Genomic DNA, 22,634 nt, shown 5'->3' on the forward strand with positions numbered 1-22,634 from the left:
TGTCTCTCGTGATCACGGAAGCAGAAACAGCAGTACATATGTCCCGACAGCTGTAGCAGCTCCCGAATGAGAAACACTTGCTACAGGATAGGTTTCGACAGTCCAAGCAACGAGAATGGCAGTTCTTAGAAGAATTCAAGCAAGGCCGGTTCTGCCGTCAGTCCCACCCTCTTCCCGGACCTTCCTGCCTCACGTGAAAACCTTAACCCCTGGTGCACGGTACCATAACACCGCTCCCCAAAACACTACACCATACCATCACTGGACTTAGAAGAAATGACACAATCGAAAACCCGTGCACGTCTCGGAGCTCATCTCCGTAACCTTGCGATCATTGCACATCGCGCTGAGGCCGGTGTCGAACCTGTCCGAGCACCCGTGGACCGCGCGTACGAAGCGAAGCTGGATCGTCTTATCAGCGATTTGCAAGGACGTGTAAAAGCACGAGGAGAACTCATAGCTCAGGTTAGTGTGCCTGATAGCAGGAGGTGCCAATACTCGTACTTACCAAGCGACTAAAAGATGAGAGCTGGCACGCGACGGAAAAGCCTCTCCGAATTCCTCGACCTCGATCCAACCCCAGCATCATCCCCTCTCCCCTCCATCCTCGCTCGTCGCGAAACGGAAAAGACAACTATTGCGGCTCGTCAAGAATTTATCACCTCCTACCAATCTCTCCAGCAAACACGTCAAGAAGTCCAATTCGCCGAGGAGAACCTACGCGTCCTCGAAGATGTCGGTCACGAGCTTCGCACACGACTGGAGAAACTCGAAGCAGCGTCCCCCGCAAACACCCGATCAACGGATACGGAACAAAAGATTGTAGCGACTGAACAAACATTCCTGCATCTGTTGCGACAATTGACGGGGTTCATCGACACACACCTTGCACCGCGTCTCTACGCCGAGACCCGAGGTGCACCATTGGGTACCCTCGATGTCCCAGGCAAAGACCGCGAACCACGACGAGAGACGGGTCAAAGCACCCTCGATGCGCACATTGCAGCGGACAAGGGAACGGAGCAGAAGGTTAAGAGACTGGCAAGCGAGATGAAGGAGTTGCTGGAGGAGCTGATGAATCAAGCCGTCGACACGACGCAAGATGGTTACATTACTGTTGATGCAGAGAGTGTGTGTGTCCAGATGCTTACACGATCTGGTATCGCTGTCGACGATCCACGCGACTCGAGAAGAATAAAGCTGTGCGAATGGGGGTCAATCGGTGGATAACCATATGATAAATTGTTTTTGATAACTAGGTAGTGATATCTTGAACGCCCCCAAAAAATCACTTGGGTGCAATCGTCTCAACGACAGCATGCCTCTTCATAACTTTCCTCAACTTGGCAAGCTTGACTTCCCTAACCGCAATCTGCTCCTCGTAATCCATCTTGAAACCCGGCGTACTCAACATCGTATGTTTCACGGGACTATCAGCGACGTCGTCATCATCCATCAATCCCCAAACTCTCCTTCCTCTTGTCGGCGTCTGCGGAAGCGCCGACCGTTGAGCAAAGGAACGTTGGCGACTGTGACCGCCAAGTCGCACGGACCCGAGCGCCTTCTCAAGTTGATTGACCTTGTTCTGCTTGATCTCCGCATCCAACTCGATGTTCTCGATAGCCCTCCTCATTCTCCCAACGGTGGTCTTCTGCTCCGGTCCGCCTCCACCTCCAAGCTTCGCCTTCACCAGGAAGACCTTCTCCTCCATCGCACCGATAAGCCTCTCGACCTCCTGCGTACTCTTCCTCAACTGACGCTGGAGCTCCGCGTGTTCCGGCGCGAGGTGGTGACCACGCATCTTCACCGCGTAGTCCTTGTCCTGTCGTGCACGAATGTAGCGCTGGATTTCGGTCCTCTTGGCTTCGAACTTGATACGCGCACCTTGAAGCTCCTTGATGGTTTCCTCAGCGGCGCTCTTCTCGGCCTTGATCGTATCGGTCTGCTTGTGGAGCTCAGCAACGATCTCGGAAATAGCCTCTACATCACCCATCTTCCATCCCTTCTGCTTGGCAGGAACGAGATCGTCGACAGTCTTGTTCTGTGTGCTCGGACCGGTGTGAGCGGACACGAACTCAGCCAATCGGGCGGCGTTCTTCTCGAGGATAGACAGCTCCTCGTTAAGCTGCAAGAAGTTCCTCTCAAACTCACCTACGACACCCCGCGCCTCGCAATCAGATTCCTGAATGACCTTAGCCTGCTTGTAATCGAGATAAGGTTGCAACTTCGCAACTTCTTCAGTTGCTTCAGGTGCAGGCGTAGTCGTCTCGGACTCTGTTTGCTTGGGTGCACCAAAGCCAAAACCGGAAGGTGCGGCCTTCGTCTCGGCAGATTTCGCACCGAAAGCACCAAATCCTGAGGAGGCAGGAGGGTTTCCGGCGGGGGTGGTTCCGAAACCGAAGCCGGCTTTCTCCGTAGCAGGAGTGGCCGGGGCGACAGGGGCACCGAAAGCGCCAAACGCAGGAGCAGCTTTCTTGGGACTGCTGGGTGTAGCCGCGGGGGCTGCAGGTGTTCCAAAAGAGAACCCTCCAGCAGGCTTAGCAGCAGGAGCACCGTCCGTGCCTGAAGCAGCAGGGAAGCTGAAGCCCGATGGTGAGGGCTTGGCTGGCTCAGCGAAGGAAAACCCAGTAGGCTTTGGCTTGTCTCCGTCGGGTGCACCAGCACCTGCAAAGGAGAATGCAGAAGGTGCGGCTGGTCCAGAAGGGGTGAACTGGAAGGCTCCACCAGTCTTAGGCTTGACCTCAGCTGCGGCTGGAGCAGCACCTGGCTTGGCTGTCTCACAGGCCACACATGCATTGTCCTCGTTTTTGTTCGAGATCATACAACCAGAGCATTCCCACCCAGCCTTCTTTTCCGGAGCTTTCATGCCAGCGGCGGCCCAGTTGAAGCCCTTAGACGCTGTAGGCTCCCCCATCGGCTTCTCACCCGGCTTGGGAGTCTCGCATGCAGCGCATATACTGTTCTCGTCCTTGTTCGAGATCATACACACTGTGCATTCCCAGCCCGCTTTCTTCTCGGGTGCTTTCATGCCAGCGGCGGCCCAGTTAAAGCCCCCAGTTGGAGTTTTCATTTCAGTATCCTTACTGGGGTCCTCGACCTTCTTTTCGCCCGTCTCTTCGGTATTGGTACTGTCATCTGTCTCAGTAACCTGTGGGGCAAAGCTGAAGGCAGGCTTTGTCTCAGCAGACTTGAACGAAAAAGCCGAAGCAGTTTTGCTTTCGTCAGGCTTGACGAAAGCAGTTGCGAAAGCAGACGCGACCTTGGGAGGCTTGTCGGCAGTAGCCGCAGCGGAAGCAAAAGCCGACTGGACCGGGTCATTTGGTTTAGCAAAGGAGAAGGCCGGTGGTGTAGGCTTGTCGTCCGTTTTAAACGAAAAAAAGGCTGAAGTACTCTTGGCGGCCAATGGAGACTCGGTATTCGCCTCCTCATCCGTGATACCAAAGCTGAAGGGTGATTTAGTCGAGGAACTTGGCTTCGCTTCTTGGACCTTTTCATCCTCTTCCTCGTTTCCTGACTGATTCTCTTCGTCTTCTGAAAACTCGTTCTCATCCCATTCTTCGTCGGACTGCAAGAACTCGTCCAGCTGATCGTCGAGATTCGTTGTGTCGCCTTCATTCTCGGAACCCTCTTCATCGTCCACAGGCAGGGCAGGTGGTGTGAGGGGGCCTTCCTCACCCTTTTCTAGTACCGACTCTTTCGGTGTCGTATCTTCTTTCTTGTTGCCGAACGGGAAGGGCGGAAGAGGCGCGGATTCTGCAACCTTCGTCTCCTGAGGTTTGCTGAAAGCAGACATAGGCGGTAAAGGTGCATCATCTACGACAACTTCAGGCTTCTCTAAATCCTCAACCTTATCATGGGTCTGCTTCGCTTCGGGGAGAGGTACAGCCGCAACATCTTCCGTCGTCGCTTCCTCGGATTTGGGAGCAGAGCTGAACATGGGAGGCAGGGGTGCTGGCTCAACAACAGTTTCTGTCTTTTCTTCCTTCTGCTCTGCCGGCTTTACTTCATCGGTTGTGGGAGCTAAGGAAAACGTAGACGCAGATTTATCTTCCGCCTTCGGAGCAAAAGAGAAGGCCGACGCAGGCTTGTCCTCAGTTTTTGGCGCAAAGGAGAAAGCGGATGCAGGCTTGTCTTCCGCTTTTGGTGCGAAAGAGAAGGCCGACGCAGGCTTCGCGGGCTCCTCAACCTGGTTCTCTGCTGGATTAACAGGGGACTGTTCCGTTTCTGCCGGTATTTTGTCATGTTCCTTCGCTGCCTGTGCAAATGCACTCCCTCCGAATGCACTTCCCGTGGAAGATCCGAATGCACTGCCTCCGCCTCCAAAGGCCGAGAACGGTTTCGCCGGCTTCGCAGCCGCTGGCTCCTCCTTCTGCGCGTCTCCCAAGCCGAAACCTCCGAATGGGCGTCCGAGGCCCGTCGATGATGCCGGTGCAGCTGCAGCTGTCTCCTTTGTCTGACTCAATCCCATCCCGCCAAACCCAGCGAAGGGATTGGACGCGGTTTCCGCCTTGGGCTCCTCGTCGATAGGCAGCTCATTCTCAGGTTCCGCTGGTTCATCCTCCATGTCATCATCCTTGACCGGGCTGCCGGCTCTTGGTGTCTCCACCTGCCCGGCAAAGGCGAATGCTGATGGTTGCGAAGGACCGGTGCTTGAACCGAAGACGTTGGACTCGCCAGCGGCGGCTCCAAAACCGGTAGCGGGTGCGTTGGCGAACGATGCAAAGCCACCAGCGTTACCGAGCTTGGAGGTAGAACCAAAGACACTGCCAGAGGCCGGCGCAGCGGGGAAGCTCGACTGACCGAACACTGATCCGCCACCCAAGACTGATGACTTCCCGAATGCAGAATTAGCTCCAAATGTACTAGTAGAACCAAAGGTGGGCCCGGATCCAAGCGTACTCGTCTGTCCAAGCGCACTGTTTGCGCCGATGGTACTTGGCTTTCCAAATGTGCTGCCACCAAAAGCCGACGTGGGAGTAGATGTCTGACCAAACGCACTTGCAGGTTTAGGCGGAGTATTGAATGTACTAGGTGTATTGGACTGGAACGCAGATGGTGTACTCGTCTGATTGAAAGCTGAACCGCTTGGGGTGCTGGGTTGGTTGAAGGCACTACCGGGAGTGGACGTGAAGGCGGAAGGGCTGCTCGCTGCGAATGCAGCTGTTGGCGTGCTGGTCTGGCCGAATACGCTCGCCGCACCAGGGGTACGCGGCTTCGTAAACGCACTGCCGCCGAAAGCTGATCCTGTAGTGGATTGACCGAAAACGCTGCTTCCGAAGGTGCTGCCCGGAGTAGATGTTTGCCCGAACGCCGGAGCTGCACCAAAAGCAGACTTTGGCGGAGCACTCTCTTTCTTGTCTTCCTCCATCGACTCCTCCTTGATCTCCTCCCTCGGCGTACCTCCAAATCCAAATCCCGTACCTGTAGCTGGACTCTTCACGGCGGCTGCACCGAATCCGAAACCGCCAGGGGTACCCGCAACAGGCTGAGGAGCAGAGCCAAACCCGAACCGGGCCGCAGGTGCGGCTGGCTTCATGCCAAACCCGAATCCTACACTAGGGCTAGTCGGACCAGATGCCGCTGGCGTATTTCCACTTGGGGTGACCTGATATGGGACACCTGCCTTGACAGCGGGTGCCCACACGACCCACCAGCCCCCAATTCCACCCTCGCTGTCCAAGCTCCAAATCACAGGCAATCCACTGGCTGCTTCTGGTCCTCCGGCACTCAACGGGTTGTCGACTGGTGCATCGAGAAGACTGAAGTCAAGGGCGAGACCGAGTGGTGAGGTATCCATACCGGACTCGGACAAAGGGAGGGCAGCGCGACGAATCTCGTTGGAGATGGTGAAAGTGGTGAGGGCCGAGGAAGTTGAACGAGCGTAAACGCCGATATCGGTTGATGGTGTAGCGGCGGTCACGACGAACGTATTCAGGTCATGCCAGGCGGAGGGTAACGCAGCGAAGAAGTTGTGTCCGTCGCGGGAGGTAAGACCGAAAGGTGGTGTCGGCTCTGTGGTGCTGGTGTATGTAGTCTTATCCTTCACAACACTGACGATAACGTGCTGATATTCATGGACTGGCTCCTGAGGTGCAGTAGTTGAGTTGTTGTAGACGGCCAAGAAGACGTTGTTTTCCAGCCAGAACAGTGATGATACGTAGACGCCGGGCAAGGATGGCGGTGGTGCAACGGTGCGCTTGGTTTCTCCCGCTGGGGTGAGGTTGATGATCGTGCCATTACCGAGACCCGCCGCAATTTGCTTTCCTTTCTTAGACCAAGAGATTGAAGCCACACCAGTTGCAATAGTGTTGCTAATTGTAGGAGCGGGGCTGAGGTTGATGATACTGAGCTCTCCTGTGGTACCCAACAAGGCGACGCTATCGTTTTCGGGATTCGGAGCCAGTACACGTACACCATTTGACGACAGAATGCTGCCTTGTGGGTTCGGCGGTGATCCGGCGAGGACTTGTTGGACATCGTAGAACAGAATCTGCCCGTTGCCGAGCGCAACCAACAATATTCTCTCATCAGCGGAAAACGCGACATGCGTAACAGGGCCTCCGCATTCCACTTTGACTTCAGGGTCGAACTGTATCCTCCCCTTGTCACTCGCGCCCTTCAAACCATCCCTCAGTGTACTTGTCCGTCCTCCCACAAACCCTGTCTGTGTACCAACAACATACAGTCCCTGCTTGCTGATTGCCAGCAGAGACGAGGTAGCCGGTGGTAAGCTATCCCCCGGCCAAGGCGGGCTCACGACGAGGTATGTGTCCGGCCGCAGTGACAAGAACTCGAGATCATCCGTCTCCAGCTCGTCCACTGTGTTCTCCTCCACGGGGTTAGATGAGGAGGGGGCATCTGATGCCAGAGCGGCGAATGGATTTGACATTATGTACGGATCAACCGTAGCCAATTGAGAATGGCTGATCCCGGTGTTTTTGCTGGAGTTTGTTTGTAGCCGGGGTGGGACCCTCTACGATACAGGCACAGCACGTCAAGAGCAAGAGGGTGAAGGGACTCTTGGCGCAGCCAGAAACATCGCTATACTTTGTTTAATCTATCAAACATATCTCCCGGTTTGCGGTCCTGTTTGAGTCCCCCCTTCTCACCGCTGACGTACTGCATACGGACCGCGTACTCCGACCTCGAGCGGTCCCAAGTATACGAACCTCCTCGACCCCAATTGCTCCCTTCAGTCCATCCTAAACGATGTCTTCCGCAAAGATTCACGTCCCGAAGCCAGGCTTCAACTTTGACCTTCACCAGAGGTATGTCTCTTACGCCAATGCCTCACTCAAGGGTACACACCATGCTGACATCTACGAATAGAAATGTCCACCTCGCACAGAAGGGCATGAATGTGAAAGCAACCTCAACAGGAACAACCATTGTCGGCGTAATCTTCGACGGCGGAGTCGTCCTCGGAGCCGACACCCGTGCCACATCCGGTCCCATCGTCGCAGACAAGAAGTCCGCCCTCCCTCCCTCCCTCCCCATGCCTTGCAGACATTCGCTAACGCTCGTGTATAGCTGTGAAAAAATCCACTACCTAACCCCAAACATCTGGTGTGCCGGTGCCGGAACCGCCGCAGACACCGAATGGACAACCCAACTCATCTCCTCCCAACTCGAACTCCACTCCCTCTCCACAAACCGAAAGCCCCGGCTCATCACCGCCCTCACCCTCCTCAAACAATACCTCTTCCGTCACCAAGGTCAAATTGGAGCGTACCTCGTCGTTGGTGGTGTCAGCTTTGATGGACCGAGTCTTTATACTGTTCATGCGCACGGTTCGACCGATAAGTTGCCTTTCGTCGCAATGGGCTCAGGAAGTCTTGCCGCGATGGCCGTCCTCGAATCCTCATGGAAAAAATCCCTGACGAGACAAGAAGCCATGGACCTCGTCACCCGCGCCATCTCCGCCGGTATTTTCAACGACCTCGGATCAGGCTCCAACGTCGACCTCTGTGTCATCGACGCCGAAAAGGCGCAGGTGCACCGTGGTTACAGCAAGCCAAATGAGCGTGGACGTAAGGAGCAGAGGTATGTGTTTGAGAAGGGGACGACCGCCGTGTTGAGGGAGGAGGTGAGGAAGTTTGTTGTGGATGAGGTTAGCTATGGGTATAAGAGCGCGAGTGAGGTGGAGACTACTGGACAGTCGGCAGGGGATAGTGCGATGGAGGTTGATGCTTAGGAAGGTTCGACGTAGACGAAGGAAGGGGAGGGAAGTAGAGAGGATGATTACATATACCAATTGCAAGTGCCTAGGCAACAATCCGATTTGCAATACCAATACCAAGCGGAATAACTCCATACCGTACCCAATCCCAAATTATCCCACACACACCCTCCACCTCTATTATTCGCTTTTCTGTCAGTTTCTCCTCCCCCTTCTCCTCCCATTAGCCCCAGGCTTACTCCTCGCACTCTTCTCCGCCAACTCCAAACAATCCCTACAATACCACTTCCCCTTCGGACTCTCCTCCAACCCCACACACTCCAGATGAAACCACTCTTTATCGCAGCCTTCGTTATCGCAGCAGATCATTTCGCCAAAGGAGATGCGTTGGCAGTAGCAGTAGACAGGTTCGTCAGGGTCGATGGCGTTGGGGGGGATGGTTGTTAGGGTTGTGGTGGGGGAAGGGGAGCGTGCGTGGCTGGAATGATGTTGGGAGTTGGAGGAGGTGTGGGAGGCGTTCGGGCGGGGTTTGGTGGTGACGGGTTTTGTAGTGGAGGAGGTGTGGGGTTTTGCGATTGTTGGACGGGGGCTGGAGACGGCGGCCGCGAGTGCGGATGTTTCTTTTGCGAGTTTCCGTTTTTTGGATGGTGTTCCTTCTTCGACTATTCCCTGCTTTTTGACTCCGCCGAGTCTGCCTTCTCTTTCCTGTCTCTTCTCTTCCACGGTCTTTGCACGTTGTAGTGTAGCTGGGTCAATTCCCGCCTCCCTCACCGGCACGATCTCATCCTCGATTCTGGCGTAGTCGTCTTCGATCCGAAGCAAGTGCTTCTCAACAGCATCAGCGCACGCCGACGCAACCGACACCTTCTCATCCGCACACGGCAAAGCCTCAAGCAACAGCCCCCGAATCTGGCCGAGGAGAGCGACGCGCCATGGATGCGAAAGCGGTAACGAAAGGAAGTGCGTAATCTTCTGTGATATCGCAGTCTGCAACGTCGCAAACTTCGCGTCCACCTCGCGTAACAGCGTAAAATTCCTGACGATCTCGGCCTGTACTCCAATCAGTTCAAGTCAGGATGACGTACGAATCGGAAAACACACCGGTAATGCTTCGATCGCGTCGGTGAAGTCGTTTAGGGCAGCATAGATCTCGCCGGTTGCTTTCTCAGCACGCTCAGCTTGTCCTCTTGTTGCTTTCATGGTTGGTTGATGATGGAGGGGTCCTTTGCTGGTTTCTGGTGGAGAGCTCGAGCGACATCGATACGACGGCGCCGGCCGCAAGGCACACAGTTACGCTGAGGGGTGGGACGTCGGCCTACTCGTGTTTGGATAGCAGAACTGTTTATAGATGACTAATATATTCATAATAGAAGTACTTATGCTCTGACTTACAAACGACCCACTCAATCCTGACTGTCCATGTCGCATCCCGAGCGCACGAGCCGCGTCGAACCGCCGAGTCGCGACATACGAGCTTTAAAGGACAACATAACATAAAGCAATGGCTACGCAATACGGTGGTGATGAGGTTCGTATTGATCCGCGGTGTCTCACAACTTCAGCTTATCCTTGCTTTCGCGCAGGTCTCCGCACTCGTCTTGGACCCAGGATCGGTAAGTTCACTTCCTTCAATCGCAATTGATCCCCTCTAACCGTCTCCCAGGCATGGACAAGAGCCGGATACGCCGGCGAAGATACTCCCAAATCAATAGTTCCCACCACCTACGGTTACCTCCCACCCGCCGACGAATCCTCCAAATCCTCCTACATCATCGGGGACCTCGAGCTCTCCTTTCCCCGACCCTCAATGGAGATCAAGAACCCTATGTCAGATGGCGTGATCCAGGACTGGGATGCGGAAACGCAGATCTGGGAGTACGCGCTCAAGAAGAGACTGAAGGCTGAGCCGAAGGAGCATCCGTTGTTGATTACTGAGCCGGCGTGGAATCAGCCTAAGAATAGGGAGAAGGCTATGGAGGTTGCATTTGAGACGTTAGAGGTACCGGCATTTTACTTGGCCAAGAGTGCGGTATGTGCCGCTTTCGCGAACGGAAAGGCGACGGGACTTGTTGTGGACGTGGGTGCAGGGCAGGCATCAGTCACCCCAGTCTACGACGGATTCGTCCTCAAAAAAGGTTTGTGTGTTAGCAATGTCTCGTTGACTCACGTTTTAACAATTACAAACAGGAGTCATGCACAATACCTACGCAGGCAACGCAATTGATAGCCACCTCCAAACCAAACTCTCTGCCCAACAAATCCCCCTCAATCCACGCTACCTCATCTCACGCCGCGTCGCCGTCGAACCCGGAGCACAACCCACCCCAACCCTCCGCGAAACGAAAGCAACCCAGTCATACCACGCCTACGCACAATCCCGCGTCATCAATGAATACAAAGAATCTGTCTGTGCGACATGGGAGGGACCCGGTCACTTTGACGAGCGTGCCTCCGCAGGTCGACCTGGCCGGACATTTGAGTTCCCCGACGGATACAATAACACTTTCGCCGGAGCATCCCGATATGCGGCCCCAGAACTGTTGTTCACCACACCACATTCCCTCACAACCCTGATCCTTCAATCCATCAACGCCTGCGACGCAGACCTCCGTCCCTTCCTTTACTCCTCCATCCTCGTCACCGGCTCTACAACCCTCCTCCCCGGCTTCACCGACCGTCTCGTCTCTGAACTCCAAGCCGCTGCACCAGGCGCCAAAGTCCGTGTGCAGGCGCCTGGAAATTCTGTGGAAAGAGGATGTGCGTCATGGATTGGTGGATCGATTTTGGCGAGTTTGGGTACGTTTCATCAGATGTGGGTTAGTAGGCAGGAGTATGACGAGGCGGGAGCGGAGAGGTTGGGGTTGGTTGAGAGGAGGTGTACGTAAGGACATCATCTAGAGGATGTAGATACCACCGGCGCGAAAAAGCCAATATACCAGGTCATTTTGGAATCACAAACAAATCTCTCTCATTCAACGGGTATCGATAAAGTACATGTGAGCTACGAACGGGCTCAGGCCTTCTCCTGTAAGCCTTTGTAGAGCGCAGTCTCCCACGCCATCCAACAAAACGCAACCTCCAGATCCCCCATCGGCAAAAGCTGGGTCAAGTTAACCCCAGCAACCCCCTTCGCCCTATCAATCCACCAAAAACAATTCGCGATCCCAGCCCACCAGACACTCCCCGCCGACCGTCCCGTCGGTAACTCATCGTGGGATATCAAGAACGACAACCCCCAACCTTTGCGGACGCCGGGCATGAGGTTCGGAACGGGGTTATGAAGCTCGGGGATTGCGATCGGGATGGGGTCTTCAATGGAGATCCCGAGGGGTGTAGTTTGGTCGATGAACATACTATCCACAGTACTCTTCTCCAGGATCTTCGCACCCGTCATGCTGGTGCCGTCGTTCAACAAGACTTGGAGGACCCGGCAGTAATCTTCGGCTGTGGAGTGCAGCCCGCCGCCGCCGAAATGGACTTCGATTTCGTTTTCAATGAGGGGAATCGCGTGGTGGCGAGAGGTGAGGAGGCCGGTTTCGAGATCGCGTTTGTGCATTCCGCTGTGGCGCTTGACCATCTCTGCGGTGGGGACGAAGGAGGTCGACTTGGCCCCGATTGGCTCCAAGATATGCTTCTTGACTGTACTACTTGTCAGCAGGCCTCACCACACTTTACACGGAAATGGGCTTACAGTAAGCGTCCAAACTCATCCCGCTAATTCTCTCAATGATGAACCCAACCCAATCCAACCCAACCCCATACTCAAACTTCGTCCCCGGCTCACTCCCCAACGGGGCCTCGATAGCATCCCTCGTTGTCCCAAAAGTCGCATTCTTTGCATTCCCCACAATTCCGTTCATCTTATTCCACTTCAACGTATTCTCGTTGAAGAAATCATAGGTGTGGCCAGAGGTGTGGGTGAGCATCATCCTGACCGTAATCTTCGTCTTCGGCTCCTTAAACACTGGCTTCCCATCATCATCAAACTGTGTCAAAATCCTCTGCGTCCCCAAATCAGGAAGGTATTGTTCGGCCGGAACATCCAAATCGATCTCACCCCTCTCCACGCACTGCATCGCCGCAATCGTCGTAACCAACTTCGTGAAACTCGCGATCCAGAACACGGTATCCATGGTCAACGGCTGGTCTTTGTTGTCAAGGTCGCGGAGGCCGGAGGCGTGTTCGTAGAGGAGGGAGCCGTCTTTGGTTATAGCGCGGGCGACGAGGCCGGGGATTCCATTGGGTTTGGAGGTGTAGGCGTCGATGATTTTGTTGATTTCGGGGGCGTTGGAAATCATGGCGGTCACTGGGCAATGAAGATTGGGGAGTGTGGGTAGCAGAAGAGAAGAGACGAGCAAGGTCACGCCTTTTATTCGGCACCACCAAGATGAGGGGAACCTAGACGGCAAAGGCCAGCCGTGATGCTCATGCCATGTGATGCCTCTTTCATAACTGTTGTCGGACCTCGCGGTCCGGGACCGTTCAGGGAATCTCGGATACGTGTAACGTTGATTTTGTGGGGAGCGGGGTCGGTTATCCGTGCGGGGTGTTTCATCTCGGCCCAACTACAGGTCAACCCTTTTGTGATTTATGCCTGTACGTATACAAGAAATGTTTGAGAATGGAGATCTATTTGTCTGCTGCCAATCACCAAATGACTACTCCGGCTTCTCCCCCAACCCCGCCAGCAATCCCCCCTCCACCTTCGCCAACGTCTCCTGCTCCTTCTTCCACTCCTCCCTCGTAACCCCTTGTATCCCATCCTCCGGCACCTCAGTCCTCCTCACCTGCAACCGATTATTCTCCATAACAATTCTTTTCATATCCCCAATTCTCTGTGCCCGCTGAAACCTACAACCCTCCCACACGACTATGGTCGTACCCGCGAACCCGCCTACAGCCCAGTTACATGCTTTTCCGATAGGACGTCGAAGGGAGAGTTGGAGACCGAAGAGGACGAAGCTGGCGGTGATGCCGGAGAGGAGGGAGGTGCGGGCGCAGGGCATTTGGTAGAATTTTGGGATGTCGTCAAGGGAGAGGGTCTACACTCACCCTTAGCACTTTGTCACAACTTATGGAATGGTTCGGTACCTTCCAGACATCACCCAAATTTAACTCCGGCTTCGGCGGAGCAGCGGGCTTTTCCTCTCGATCCGCACCCGTATAATCATGTAGCTTCCCCGCCAATATCCTGTCATTCAACTCTTTTAGTCTGCGTCCTTCTTCAGCCATGTTTGTGTCTTGATTTCTGTTTCTGTTCGAGGAACTTTGTCGAGGATTTTTGGTGAGCGAGGTGATATGGGGTTTCACGTGAGTTTGGACGTACGTCAGGGCGTTTCCTAGCGATAAGATGAAGTAAGAGTTCGCCGCAAGAAAATACGAAGGAGTTGATCGATACCATTTGGACCATTTGTACATGCTATAGACCCTTTCATCTTATAGACATCCCTTGGTCGTGAAGTCGATCAAAGCAGCAAAGCAGCAGCATGGAGGACTACGTCCAACCCGTCGACGACGAAGAACTCGAACAATTTCGCCGAACATGGAAAGAAGAAGTCGCTAAATCCCGCCGGCAAGCATCACCTGAACGTTCACGATGGGGTCTCGATCACCATGATCGACCGCCATCGATGTTACCGAGCACTTTTGTTGCGCAGGCTGCAAAGAAGAAGGCAAAGTCGAAGGCGAAGGCGGAGGAGGAGGATGAGGAGGGTGGCGGGAGTGTTATGGCGGGGAAGGGTAAGGGCACGGCGAGTTATACGAGGGATGCGGGGTTTGTTAGTGCGATGAAAGAACTGTCCATCGAGGACCCGGCGGCGGCGGCGGTGGTGCAGAAGGAGGACGGAAAAGGCAAGGAGAAGGCGAAACCGACCACATCAGAAGCAGGACCAGAACCAGAACCTACCTCACCACCTCGGGCACGAAGATCACCCCCAATCCCCACCAATCCCGCTTCCGCTCTTGAAATGTACGAATCCGCCGTTCACGCCGAAGCCCAGGGAAACCTCTCTGCCGCACTCAAAAAGTACCGAGCAGCCTTCAAACTCGACGCACACGTCGACAACCTCTACCGGAAAGCCCTCAAAGACGGTAAAATCGGACAGAAACCCGCTGAGGGAGAACAGAAGAAAGACGGGAAAGACGACGAATACTATCGCACGATGCAAACAACCCACGACTACACCGAAAAAGAAAACGCAGAAACCTCCCTCTCCCTCCTCCTCACCAAATTCCGTCTCGGCGACCTCCTTCTCCAGAATACCGAAGACCCCACGATCCCACCATGTCCCCTCGACCTTCTTCCAAACGAGTTATTGATTAATATTCTGACGCACGTGGCACTGCTGGATGTCGCTGCCCTGGGAAGGATGAGTCGGACGTGTAAGAAGATGTTCGTGATGGCGTTCGGGGAGGAGGGGGTTTGGAGGGGAGTTTGTAGGGAGTATTATCGGCATATGACATATGCTGAGCCTGAACCCGAGTCTTCCACTCCTCCTTTCGATGAGGACGGGGATGTTGGACCGATCGCGCAAACACCCGAGGCGAAGTATAGAATACGGGAGGAAGCCGAGTTGGCGAAATATGGTGGGAGTTATTTACAGATGTTTACGCTCCGCCCCCGTATCCGTCTCGATGGGGTCTATATCTCGACATGCAACTACACCCGTCCCGGAGTCAACGATGGCGCGTGGAATACTCCTATCCATATCGTCACCTATTTCCGATTTTTGAGGTTTTTCGGAGAGGGGAAGGTTGTCAGTGTTTTGACCACGGACGAGCCTCGGGAGGTCGTCGCAGACCTCGGGGTGGAAAAAGATGACTCGGAGGAAGTAGCCGAAGGGCGCGGAAAGCGGGTACGTGGTCGCGAAGATACCAAAAAGAAACCCGAACCGGGCGTAGCATGGGGAACCTGGGCTCTCGACCCCACTTCCTCTGGCCGCCTGCACATCCACCTCTCTGGTCACGGCAAGTATTTCTTCGAGATGGAATTACAGATCAAGTCGACGAGCAGGGGGAGACATAATAAGTTGGCGTGGGTGCGGTTTGAGAGTGTGAGTAAGGAGACTGGGGAGAGGATGGAGTTTGGGTTGAGGAATGATAAGCCGTATTTTTTTTCGAGGGTTAGGAGGTATGGCAGGGGGTGGTAGAGAGATTGGGTACGATATAGCGATACAGGGATAGTTAAAAGGAGTTCTTTGTGCAATCGGCGAGATGGTTATAAACCCCAATCACGCCGGAACTATGTCCTACGGGACATCGGTCTATTTGAAACGATACAGAGAAGATTAGCATGGGTAAGTCAAAGCGCCCGAGTTCGATTCCCACTGGGGAATTTATGTACCAGCATGGATGCTAACAAGTACTCACAGCCCCTGCATAAGGATGACAACATACGCTAAAGAGAGGACTCAATTTTTTGAGGAATTGAGGCAGCAGGATTGTAGAGCTTTCCTCTCATTGGCAGCAGCTGTCTGTTCGCTGTAGTTTGTTTCCCACGGTGTTGCGTGACGACGTCGCGTTTCTGCGCAATCGTGCACACACAGCACCCATCTGCCAAACAGCATACATCCCCTCCTATCCCTTGCAATGTCGCCTCACGCTGAAATCGCTACCGCTCCCGGCTGTGGAGCATGTTCAGGTTCTTCAGTCGATGATCCTTTGAACTCGGCCGCTCTTCCTACCTCAATTCAAAAACTGGCAGGTTCGCGTGATCATTTCAACGTCTTACTATCCGAAATCCACAAAACCCTTCTTTCCCGTCCCGATCCCGCAGAATCCCCCGAAACGCTCCGAATCCTCACCGAACTCATGTCAGGCTACGCCGTCCCTTCCTCCCTCGACTCCTCAACCCCAGCGCCAGTACCTTGGCAAAAATACATGCACACATCTCCGTACATGCCCTACACCCGCAACCTGATCTACTCAATCCCAAACGTCGCAACCCTCCTCATCCTCGTCTGGAACCCTTCGAAAGGGAGTGCGATCCACGATCATGCGGGTGCGCATTGCTTGATGAAAATCTTGTCGGGACAGTTGGAGGAGAGGGTGTTCGAGTGGCCTTTGCCCAGTACGCCTACAGAATGTGAAGAGGGGCAAAATGGGGAGAAGGAGCATGAACATGAGGAGCATACACTACATTTAAAGAGTTCGAGGGTTTTGAAGGCGGATCAGGTGGCATACATCTCCGACACGATCGGCCTACACCGTATTACGAATCCCTCACCCGAAACAACGGCGGTGAGTCTACACTTGTATTGGCCACCGTGGGCGGCGATGTATGGGTGCAGGGTATATGATGAGAACACGGGGCGAGGGAGGGAGGCGGGACAGGCTGGGTTTTACAGTGTTGGAGGTGAGAAGGTAACAGGGACGAAATAAGATTGCACGGTCGAGTGTACGATAAGTGCTGGATACAAGGGTGATAGACCGTACGGGATACGACGTGACTACATGATACGGTAGTACTGGTAAGAATGAGTTAAGATTATACCTTCCATCTATCCTATCTCCCCTCTTCATCTTCCTCAAAAAGTTCTCCAAAGAATATCAAGGATCCAAGAAGCAAAAACGCCAAAAAGAAGCCAAAATCGCAAAACAATGCCCAAAACTAAAACAGGAAACAAACCGTGCAAATCGTCCATCTTGCAGCCGCTGTCGTTCGAAAATGCTCTCCTCCCTTGTCGCCTCCCAAAGTGTGTCTCACAACAGCTTGCCCATCTCATACGACGAGATCATGATCGCACACGCCGGACTGACCTTCAACAACCGTGGAACGCATCCTCGCCACAAACCCCTAATACCCTCCTCCTTGACGATATCGGCCATTAATCTCGACACACTATGCGGCTTTCCTCCTCCTCCTCCTCCATTGGTCTTCCCATTCGCACCTCCATTCCCAATCGCGCCATTCGATCCATGCGCTGCCCCGTTCGCCGCCGCTCCCGTTGTGGCGCCCTGCACCTCAACCTGCCTCCTCGTCTTCGCAACATCAAACGGCGTCGTCAAAAACGCCGCAATCGTCCCACTCGCCGCACCCGCCACGAAACTCTCTCCAAACGTCCCCAAACCCCATCCTCCGCCCTTACTGATCATCTCCTTTGCTTGTTCGTAGCCGAGCCAGTAGACTCCGGAAAAGGGTACGTCACGCCAGAGAGTGAGTGAAAGACCGCGCCAGAGGGAGCGGGGGCCGTGGGAGGCTACCATGGTTTTTATGCCGGTTAGGACTTGGGTGAAGTGTGAGGTCGTTCCCGATGCTGTCGATGATGTTGCCTGTAGCCGTGTCCTGAAAAGCTCCAGTGGCGAGATTGCTGTTGCTGCGAGCGCTCTCGCCATGCCTCCACACAGTAGAGGAGCGTAATACGCCGCCTTTGCATCCGTCGGAAATACCTTCGTCCTCAACGTATCGTATCCAACAAAATAAATCACATTCGCCGGAATCGCCATGACCAACGTCGGACTCAACCCCCTCCAAAGACTCCGTATCCCCTCATACCTCGCAATCTTCACTAACCCCTCCCAGGTCCCCTCAAACCTTCTTTCAACCGCGCACAGGTCACCGGCAAACATGGGACAGTGAAGGGCTGAGAGGGAAGGACTGTGCGGAGTTGGGAAGAAGAAGACTTCGCGACAGCAGGATGTTACGCCGAGTTCGGAGGGTATGATGAGGCGGGATGTCGTTATGCGGGATATTGAGCGGGCGGAGGAGGCATAGGGTGAAGGTCGGGGTGGGCAGTCTGTGTGACCGTTCTTTGCAGCATTATTTGGCTGTTGGGATTGGGATTGTAATCGGGTCTTGACGACATCTAGAGGCGTCACTGTAGGAAGCATCATCAGTAATTGCTATGCAGAGACGGATGGGACATTCACACCTAGTAACGAAGTGAGAAGCGCACCAGCACACGCGCTCACAGTCTTCTGAACCATTGACGCCGTCGGTGCCGCTGGCGGATCACTCCGGCCATAAAGGTTCCCGTCGTCCATGATCCCTTGACCAATCGGCTCATCAATATCGAGCTGTGCAGACATTCGAACAAGTGATCCGTATAACTCCTCAATTAACAACTGGAGTGGGACCCCTTTTCCCTGCTTGGTTCTCCAGAAGTAGACGGTTCTTACTCTCGATCTCCAGTGTTCAAGTATTACGTCGACTTCGGCAGCAACCGCAGTTGCATCGCCACACATGTGAACATTCTGTATTAAACGTGACTCCAGATCAGATAAGTTTTAACTTCATAATGTTAAATTCGTAATACTGTAAGAAAAAGATGCGAAAAGACGACCCATTGCGAACCCCGTGAAAATGCGAACCAGAAAAGCACAAACCACTAACCTACCAGCTTACTTCTCCCCCGCTCATGGAGAGACCCTACAAGTCATCTTGATACCCATGGCAGTCAACTCGGCAGACAAGTACCTGAAGACATATGGCACCGCAACCGTAGTGACATTCTCACCACCAACAAACTTCTGTCCAGACGCATCCTCCCAAGCCTCACCCTCGGCCTCAAAGCCAGTAGCCTTCTCAGCACACGCCCGGCACCTAGTCTTGTTGCCAAACATACCGCCCGTCATCGAGTTCGAAACAGTCATCGTCGACAACAAAGATCCACAGTCTCTGCAGATAGGCGCCTGAGAGTAATCAGAGCAGTTCATCAAACGATCCTGCAAGATAAACGAGGTGCCGTGGGCAATGATAGCATCACGCTCCATTTCTCCGAAACGGACACCACCACCACGCTTACGACCACCGATAGGCTGGTGGGTAAGGTTGTGCACGGCACCAGTGGTACGGACTTGGAACTTGTCGTTAACCATGTGACGCAAACGCTGGTAGAAGACACATCCGACGTAGATATCGGCCTTCATCTCCTCACCAGTGATTCCAGAGTAGAAAGGCTCGTTACCGTGGTAGTTGTATCCGGCCTTCAACAACTGCTGACCGAAGAAGTCGGCAGCGGTGTGCTCCTCAGAGAACTTGAACGGAGTAGCATCCTGAGCCATACCGTGCAACGCACCAGCCTTACCCGCCAACGACTCAACGAACATACCGATGGTCATACGGGAGGGGAAAGCGTGAGGGTTGATAATAACATCAGGCTGCATGCCAGACTCAGAGAACGGCATGTCAACCGCCGGCCACTTCTGGGACAAGACACCCTTCTGTCCGTGACGAGAGGAGAACTTGTCACCAGTAACAGGCGAACGAGTAACCCTCAACTTGACATGAATACCCTGACACTCCTGATCACCAGAATCATTACCAAGCACACGGACCTCATCAACAAACGCCCGCTCAGTACCGTGGTACTCCTCAATCGAGGTCTTGCCTGTAGCGTCATCGAACCACGCAGCGATCGGGTCACCAGGCTGCAACTCAACACCAACCTGAGGCAAACCATCTCCATCCAACTTCTCCAACCACTCTTTGGGGTACTTATCCGACCCGAACCCAAAGTGATGCATGATCGGCTCTCCTCTCCGTCTCTTACTCGACAAGTCGACCTTCTCACTCTTGTAGACAGTACCATACCCGAACCCACGTTCATGTGCAGACTTGTTCAAGATCATGGCATCTTCCATGTCGTACCCAGTGTACGAGATGACAGCCACGACGGCGTTCATACCGTTAGGGTTGGCGTCCATTCCGTATGCATCGTGCAAAGCGGGCCTAACGATGGGGGTCTGACCAGTCTGCAGACGGTAGAGCTTGTTATCGGTACGATGTCTGATCGCAGTACCGGGCGTACCCATCGCTTGCTTACCCATCTGACACTGGTACATGTTTCGTGGAGACTGGTTGAAGTCGGAGAAAGGCGTCAAGTTGGCCACGATCGAAAGAATGTTGGTGGGAGCGTACTCAATATGAGTAGTAAGCCCAGGAAGAATCTCATCAGGCATACAAGCGATGTGCTCCATATGAACCTGCTCGAACGGTCCAACATGGTCTTCACCATCAGTACGGAGGTACTTGACGGGACGAACCATCCTAGCAGCCTGCGAGAAGAGGTAGAGCCCAGGGTACTGACCACCCGTCGACTCCGGCACGAGACCAATCTCGAGATCGAGGGGAACACCATGCGTGCCCTCAACCTTCCAGAACCTCAGCGTGTCAGCAACGTGCTTCGCCAACGCATGCGTACACCATCCAACGATCCTACCATCAAGCTGCACACAAGCCTTCAACGGTCCACCAACACTCGCGCTAGGTGGGGAAACACCCAACGAAGCGAGAAGTGCCGGGATTGCCTTCACATCCAATGGTGCAGTAGTGATCTTACACTTATGCGCCATATGGTTCAACAAACCACAGGGCGTACCATCGGGGGTATGTACAGGACACAAGAATCCCCATGCCTCAGGCAACAACTTTCGGACAGTGGTGGTCTTGAGCTCGGCAAAGAAAGATCCACGATGAACCATGCGGAAATGCGAGATATAACGGTAAAAGTTAAGTTTTTCAGCGACGATGGTGTAACCGGTCGCTTGCTGCAAGTCGAGACCAGTGTTGGAGACGAGGTTACCGGTGGAGAGAAAGTACGTGAGTTTAGCACCAATGTCGCCGTTGACCTTGGCCATTGCTTTGGTGAGGTATTTGCTGTCGTGGAGGTCGACGGCACCGGGTGTTCTCCGAATATCCTGCATAATCTGTGCGCGAATACCAGTAAGGTAATCCTCAATCTTCTCTTTAATAATCATTCCATACAAGAATCCACCAAGCAAGACTTCCTGATGCTGAGGCGAATCAGGGTTATCACCCGCACAATCACCAGCGACCAAAGCATAAAGTTTGCGGATCATGAACAGCAACATGCGGAACTTATCTCTCGGGTCCTCGAGGTGAACCAAGATGATTTTCCGAAGCCACTCGCGACCGACTTGGACGTCGGTCAACTCTTCTCCAATGTTCATCACCACGCGGAACTTCTCACCGAGGTAACGGAGCGTGTCTTCTTGGGTGTAGAGGGAGTATGCCTTGTAAGTCCTCAACAACAACTCCACACGGTCAGTCAAGAAAGTGTTATCGCGCTCCGCTCCGACAATACCATCAAAGATTTCCTTGTCGTTCGTGTCCACCAACGCCTTCAAGACCATCATGATAGGAACGAGGTACTCGTTCTTTCGCCATGAAATACGGAGCATGGCATTTCCGTCGTTGAGGTAGTGAAGGGTGTTTCCCTGCGATGACTGATCGGGCCTCACACAGCGGATTTGAACACCAAAGTGCGAGTACGCATTACCCCTGTTCGCAAAACTTGGTCGAACCAACGCCATAGCATGATTTCTTCTCGTAACAATCAACAGACGGATCAACTTCTCATTACCGTTCACGATGAAGTATCCACCCATCTCATCGGACTCCTCCTTGTGCGAGACCAAGTCGGCGGGTGCCATACCGGCGAGGTGACACCGATTTGACCGGACCATGACAGGGAGAAGACCAGCTTCTCTAGACACACTCTCCCATGGTCCATTATTCAATCGATAAGAAAGCTTCAACACAATACGAGCACGGTAAGTCGAAAGCCTCTCACGCGCCTCACTCGGGTAAATCCTCCTGTTAATACTCGTCCGATCTTTCGCGCTGAGCATGGGCTTAGCAATCTGGACTTCCTCGCACTTGATCTCCCATTTGTTGCCGCTGGGGTCGATAACGGTTTTCGTTCCGACGTCCTTTACCGCGAGATCGAGGAGGCCGCCTTCGGTGAGGGCATTGAAGGATTCGATGTGGGGAGCGACGGCTTCGGCGAGGACGGGGTAGGCGGATTGGTCCTTTGGCGGGTGACGGAAGATTTCCTCACGCTGGAGGGTCTTGAAAGTCGGACCGGCCATCGTTTTTTATGGTTATTGGGGGGATTGAGGTGGAAAGAAAGACGACACGGAGCGAGATCAGAGCCCGGGAGTGAAAATTGGGAATTTCTGAATGGAGGAGAAGCGGACTCGTCCCGGTGGTCTTTCCTTTTTTCTTCTTTCGAGCTCGACGCTGCGATTTCACCGAGGCACGGCTTCTAAGCTTTTGGATGCAGGTGCGACCACCCAACTTTTTTTGGGCCTTGACACGTGACCTGATATCAAGGGGCAGCTGAGAAATCATGTCGGTAGATAGGCCGCGACACTTAGGTGGATTGAATGTGGTGAGCGAGGGAAGGCGAAAGTCTTGTTGTTCTTACCATCTTGAATCAAGAATGTCTGATTCTTTTCTGCTTTTTGCTGGAGATGATGGCCCTGCACCGTGGGATATCGGCGGCGGCTGCAAGCACCGGTACCGATGACAGAGCGACCGGATACGTGTATCGATCTTTGCCATGAGTTTCATTATACAGGTTAGTAAAAGTCATGTCTGTTGCTCTCCCTTTGTCGCGTGCGGCGTGAGCCCAATCAACTATCGCCTTTGGCGGTTTGCGTTCCAATTGTGCAATTGCTTACGGGCCCGAGTGCTACTTTTGGGGCTCGAAGT

At 53.8% G+C, this 22,634-nt stretch overlaps 11 protein-coding genes across 11 annotated transcripts; 5 read left to right on the top strand and 6 right to left on the bottom strand.

Annotated features, from left to right (window-relative positions):
- Positions 1 to 233: 233 nt before the first annotated feature.
- Positions 234 to 1,323, top strand: SAICODRAFT_68062 (uncharacterized protein). The gene is made up of 2 exons (XM_019170353.1): positions 234 to 465; positions 523 to 1,323. Exons 1-2 carry the CDS (start codon positions 277 to 279, stop codon positions 1,228 to 1,230), a joined length of 897 nt encoding a protein of 298 aa, XP_019021148.1. The 5' UTR covers positions 234 to 276; the 3' UTR covers positions 1,231 to 1,323.
- A 412-nt stretch (positions 1,324 to 1,735) lies between these two features.
- Positions 1,736 to 1,999, bottom strand: SAICODRAFT_41439 (uncharacterized protein; the record flags this gene model as incomplete). Its single annotated transcript, XM_019168661.1, has 1 exon — positions 1,736 to 1,999. A coding segment is annotated over one exon (264 nt), but the record flags the coding sequence as incomplete, so codon positions are not given.
- A 5,310-nt stretch (positions 2,000 to 7,309) lies between these two features.
- Positions 7,310 to 8,194, top strand: SAICODRAFT_37517 (proteasome component PUP1 precursor; the record flags this gene model as incomplete). The annotated part of the gene is made up of 3 exons (XM_019168566.1): positions 7,310 to 7,470; positions 7,531 to 8,110; positions 8,159 to 8,194. The coding sequence occupies 3 exons, from the start codon at positions 7,310 to 7,312 to the stop codon at positions 8,192 to 8,194; spliced, it is 777 nt and encodes a 258-aa protein (XP_019021150.1).
- Positions 8,170 to 9,414, bottom strand: SAICODRAFT_32173 (uncharacterized protein). Its single transcript, XM_019168135.1, has 2 exons — positions 9,281 to 9,414; positions 8,170 to 9,229 (listed from the first exon to the last, which is right to left on the bottom strand). The coding sequence occupies exons 1-2, from the start codon at positions 9,377 to 9,379 to the stop codon at positions 8,375 to 8,377; spliced, it is 954 nt and encodes a 317-aa protein (XP_019021151.1). The 5' UTR covers positions 9,380 to 9,414; the 3' UTR covers positions 8,170 to 8,374.
- Positions 9,415 to 9,680: 266 nt separating this feature from the next.
- Positions 9,681 to 11,064, top strand: SAICODRAFT_10328 (Actin/actin-like protein; the record flags this gene model as incomplete). The annotated part of the gene is made up of 4 exons (XM_019165214.1): positions 9,681 to 9,707; positions 9,763 to 9,792; positions 9,843 to 10,314; positions 10,367 to 11,064. The coding sequence occupies 4 exons, from the start codon at positions 9,681 to 9,683 to the stop codon at positions 11,062 to 11,064; spliced, it is 1,227 nt and encodes a 408-aa protein (XP_019021152.1).
- A 128-nt stretch (positions 11,065 to 11,192) lies between these two features.
- SAICODRAFT_62407 (beta-lactamase/transpeptidase-like protein) lies at positions 11,193 to 12,477 on the bottom strand (the record flags this gene model as incomplete). The annotated part of the gene is made up of 2 exons (XM_019169908.1): positions 11,193 to 11,818; positions 11,871 to 12,477. The coding sequence occupies 2 exons, from the start codon at positions 12,475 to 12,477 to the stop codon at positions 11,193 to 11,195; spliced, it is 1,233 nt and encodes a 410-aa protein (XP_019021153.1).
- Positions 12,478 to 12,831: 354 nt separating this feature from the next.
- SAICODRAFT_73783 (uncharacterized protein) lies at positions 12,832 to 13,396 on the bottom strand. The gene is made up of 2 exons (XM_019170891.1): positions 13,271 to 13,396; positions 12,832 to 13,221 (listed from the first exon to the last, which is right to left on the bottom strand). Exon 2 carries the CDS (start codon positions 13,183 to 13,185, stop codon positions 12,838 to 12,840), a length of 348 nt encoding a protein of 115 aa, XP_019021154.1. The 5' UTR covers positions 13,186 to 13,221; positions 13,271 to 13,396; the 3' UTR covers positions 12,832 to 12,837.
- Positions 13,397 to 13,965: 569 nt separating this feature from the next.
- Positions 13,966 to 15,327, top strand: SAICODRAFT_62443 (uncharacterized protein; the record flags this gene model as incomplete). The annotated part of the gene is made up of 3 exons (XM_019169911.1): positions 13,966 to 14,694; positions 14,752 to 15,037; positions 15,080 to 15,327. The coding sequence occupies 3 exons, from the start codon at positions 13,966 to 13,968 to the stop codon at positions 15,325 to 15,327; spliced, it is 1,263 nt and encodes a 420-aa protein (XP_019021155.1).
- A 121-nt stretch (positions 15,328 to 15,448) lies between these two features.
- On the top strand, positions 15,449 to 16,719 carry SAICODRAFT_180746 (uncharacterized protein). The gene is made up of 2 exons (XM_019165898.1): positions 15,449 to 15,474; positions 15,550 to 16,719. The coding sequence occupies exon 2, from the start codon at positions 15,767 to 15,769 to the stop codon at positions 16,556 to 16,558; it is 792 nt and encodes a 263-aa protein (XP_019021156.1). The 5' UTR covers positions 15,449 to 15,474; positions 15,550 to 15,766; the 3' UTR covers positions 16,559 to 16,719.
- A 160-nt stretch (positions 16,720 to 16,879) lies between these two features.
- Positions 16,880 to 18,205, bottom strand: SAICODRAFT_10333 (mitochondrial carrier; the record flags this gene model as incomplete). The annotated part of the gene is made up of 2 exons (XM_019165215.1): positions 16,880 to 17,994; positions 18,049 to 18,205. The coding sequence occupies 2 exons, from the start codon at positions 18,203 to 18,205 to the stop codon at positions 16,880 to 16,882; spliced, it is 1,272 nt and encodes a 423-aa protein (XP_019021157.1).
- A 327-nt stretch (positions 18,206 to 18,532) lies between these two features.
- SAICODRAFT_10334 (DNA-directed RNA polymerase I subunit RPA2) lies at positions 18,533 to 22,009 on the bottom strand (the record flags this gene model as incomplete). The annotated part of the gene is made up of 1 exon (XM_019165216.1): positions 18,533 to 22,009. The coding sequence occupies one exon, from the start codon at positions 22,007 to 22,009 to the stop codon at positions 18,533 to 18,535; it is 3,477 nt and encodes a 1,158-aa protein (XP_019021158.1).
- Between the last annotated feature and the right edge of the window lie 625 nt (positions 22,010 to 22,634).

Source organism: Saitoella complicata, assembly GCF_001661265.1.
Source record: "Saitoella complicata NRRL Y-17804 unplaced genomic scaffold SAICOscaffold_29, whole genome shotgun sequence".
NCBI lineage: Eukaryota > Fungi > Ascomycota > Saitoellomycetes > Saitoellales > Saitoellaceae > Saitoella > Saitoella complicata.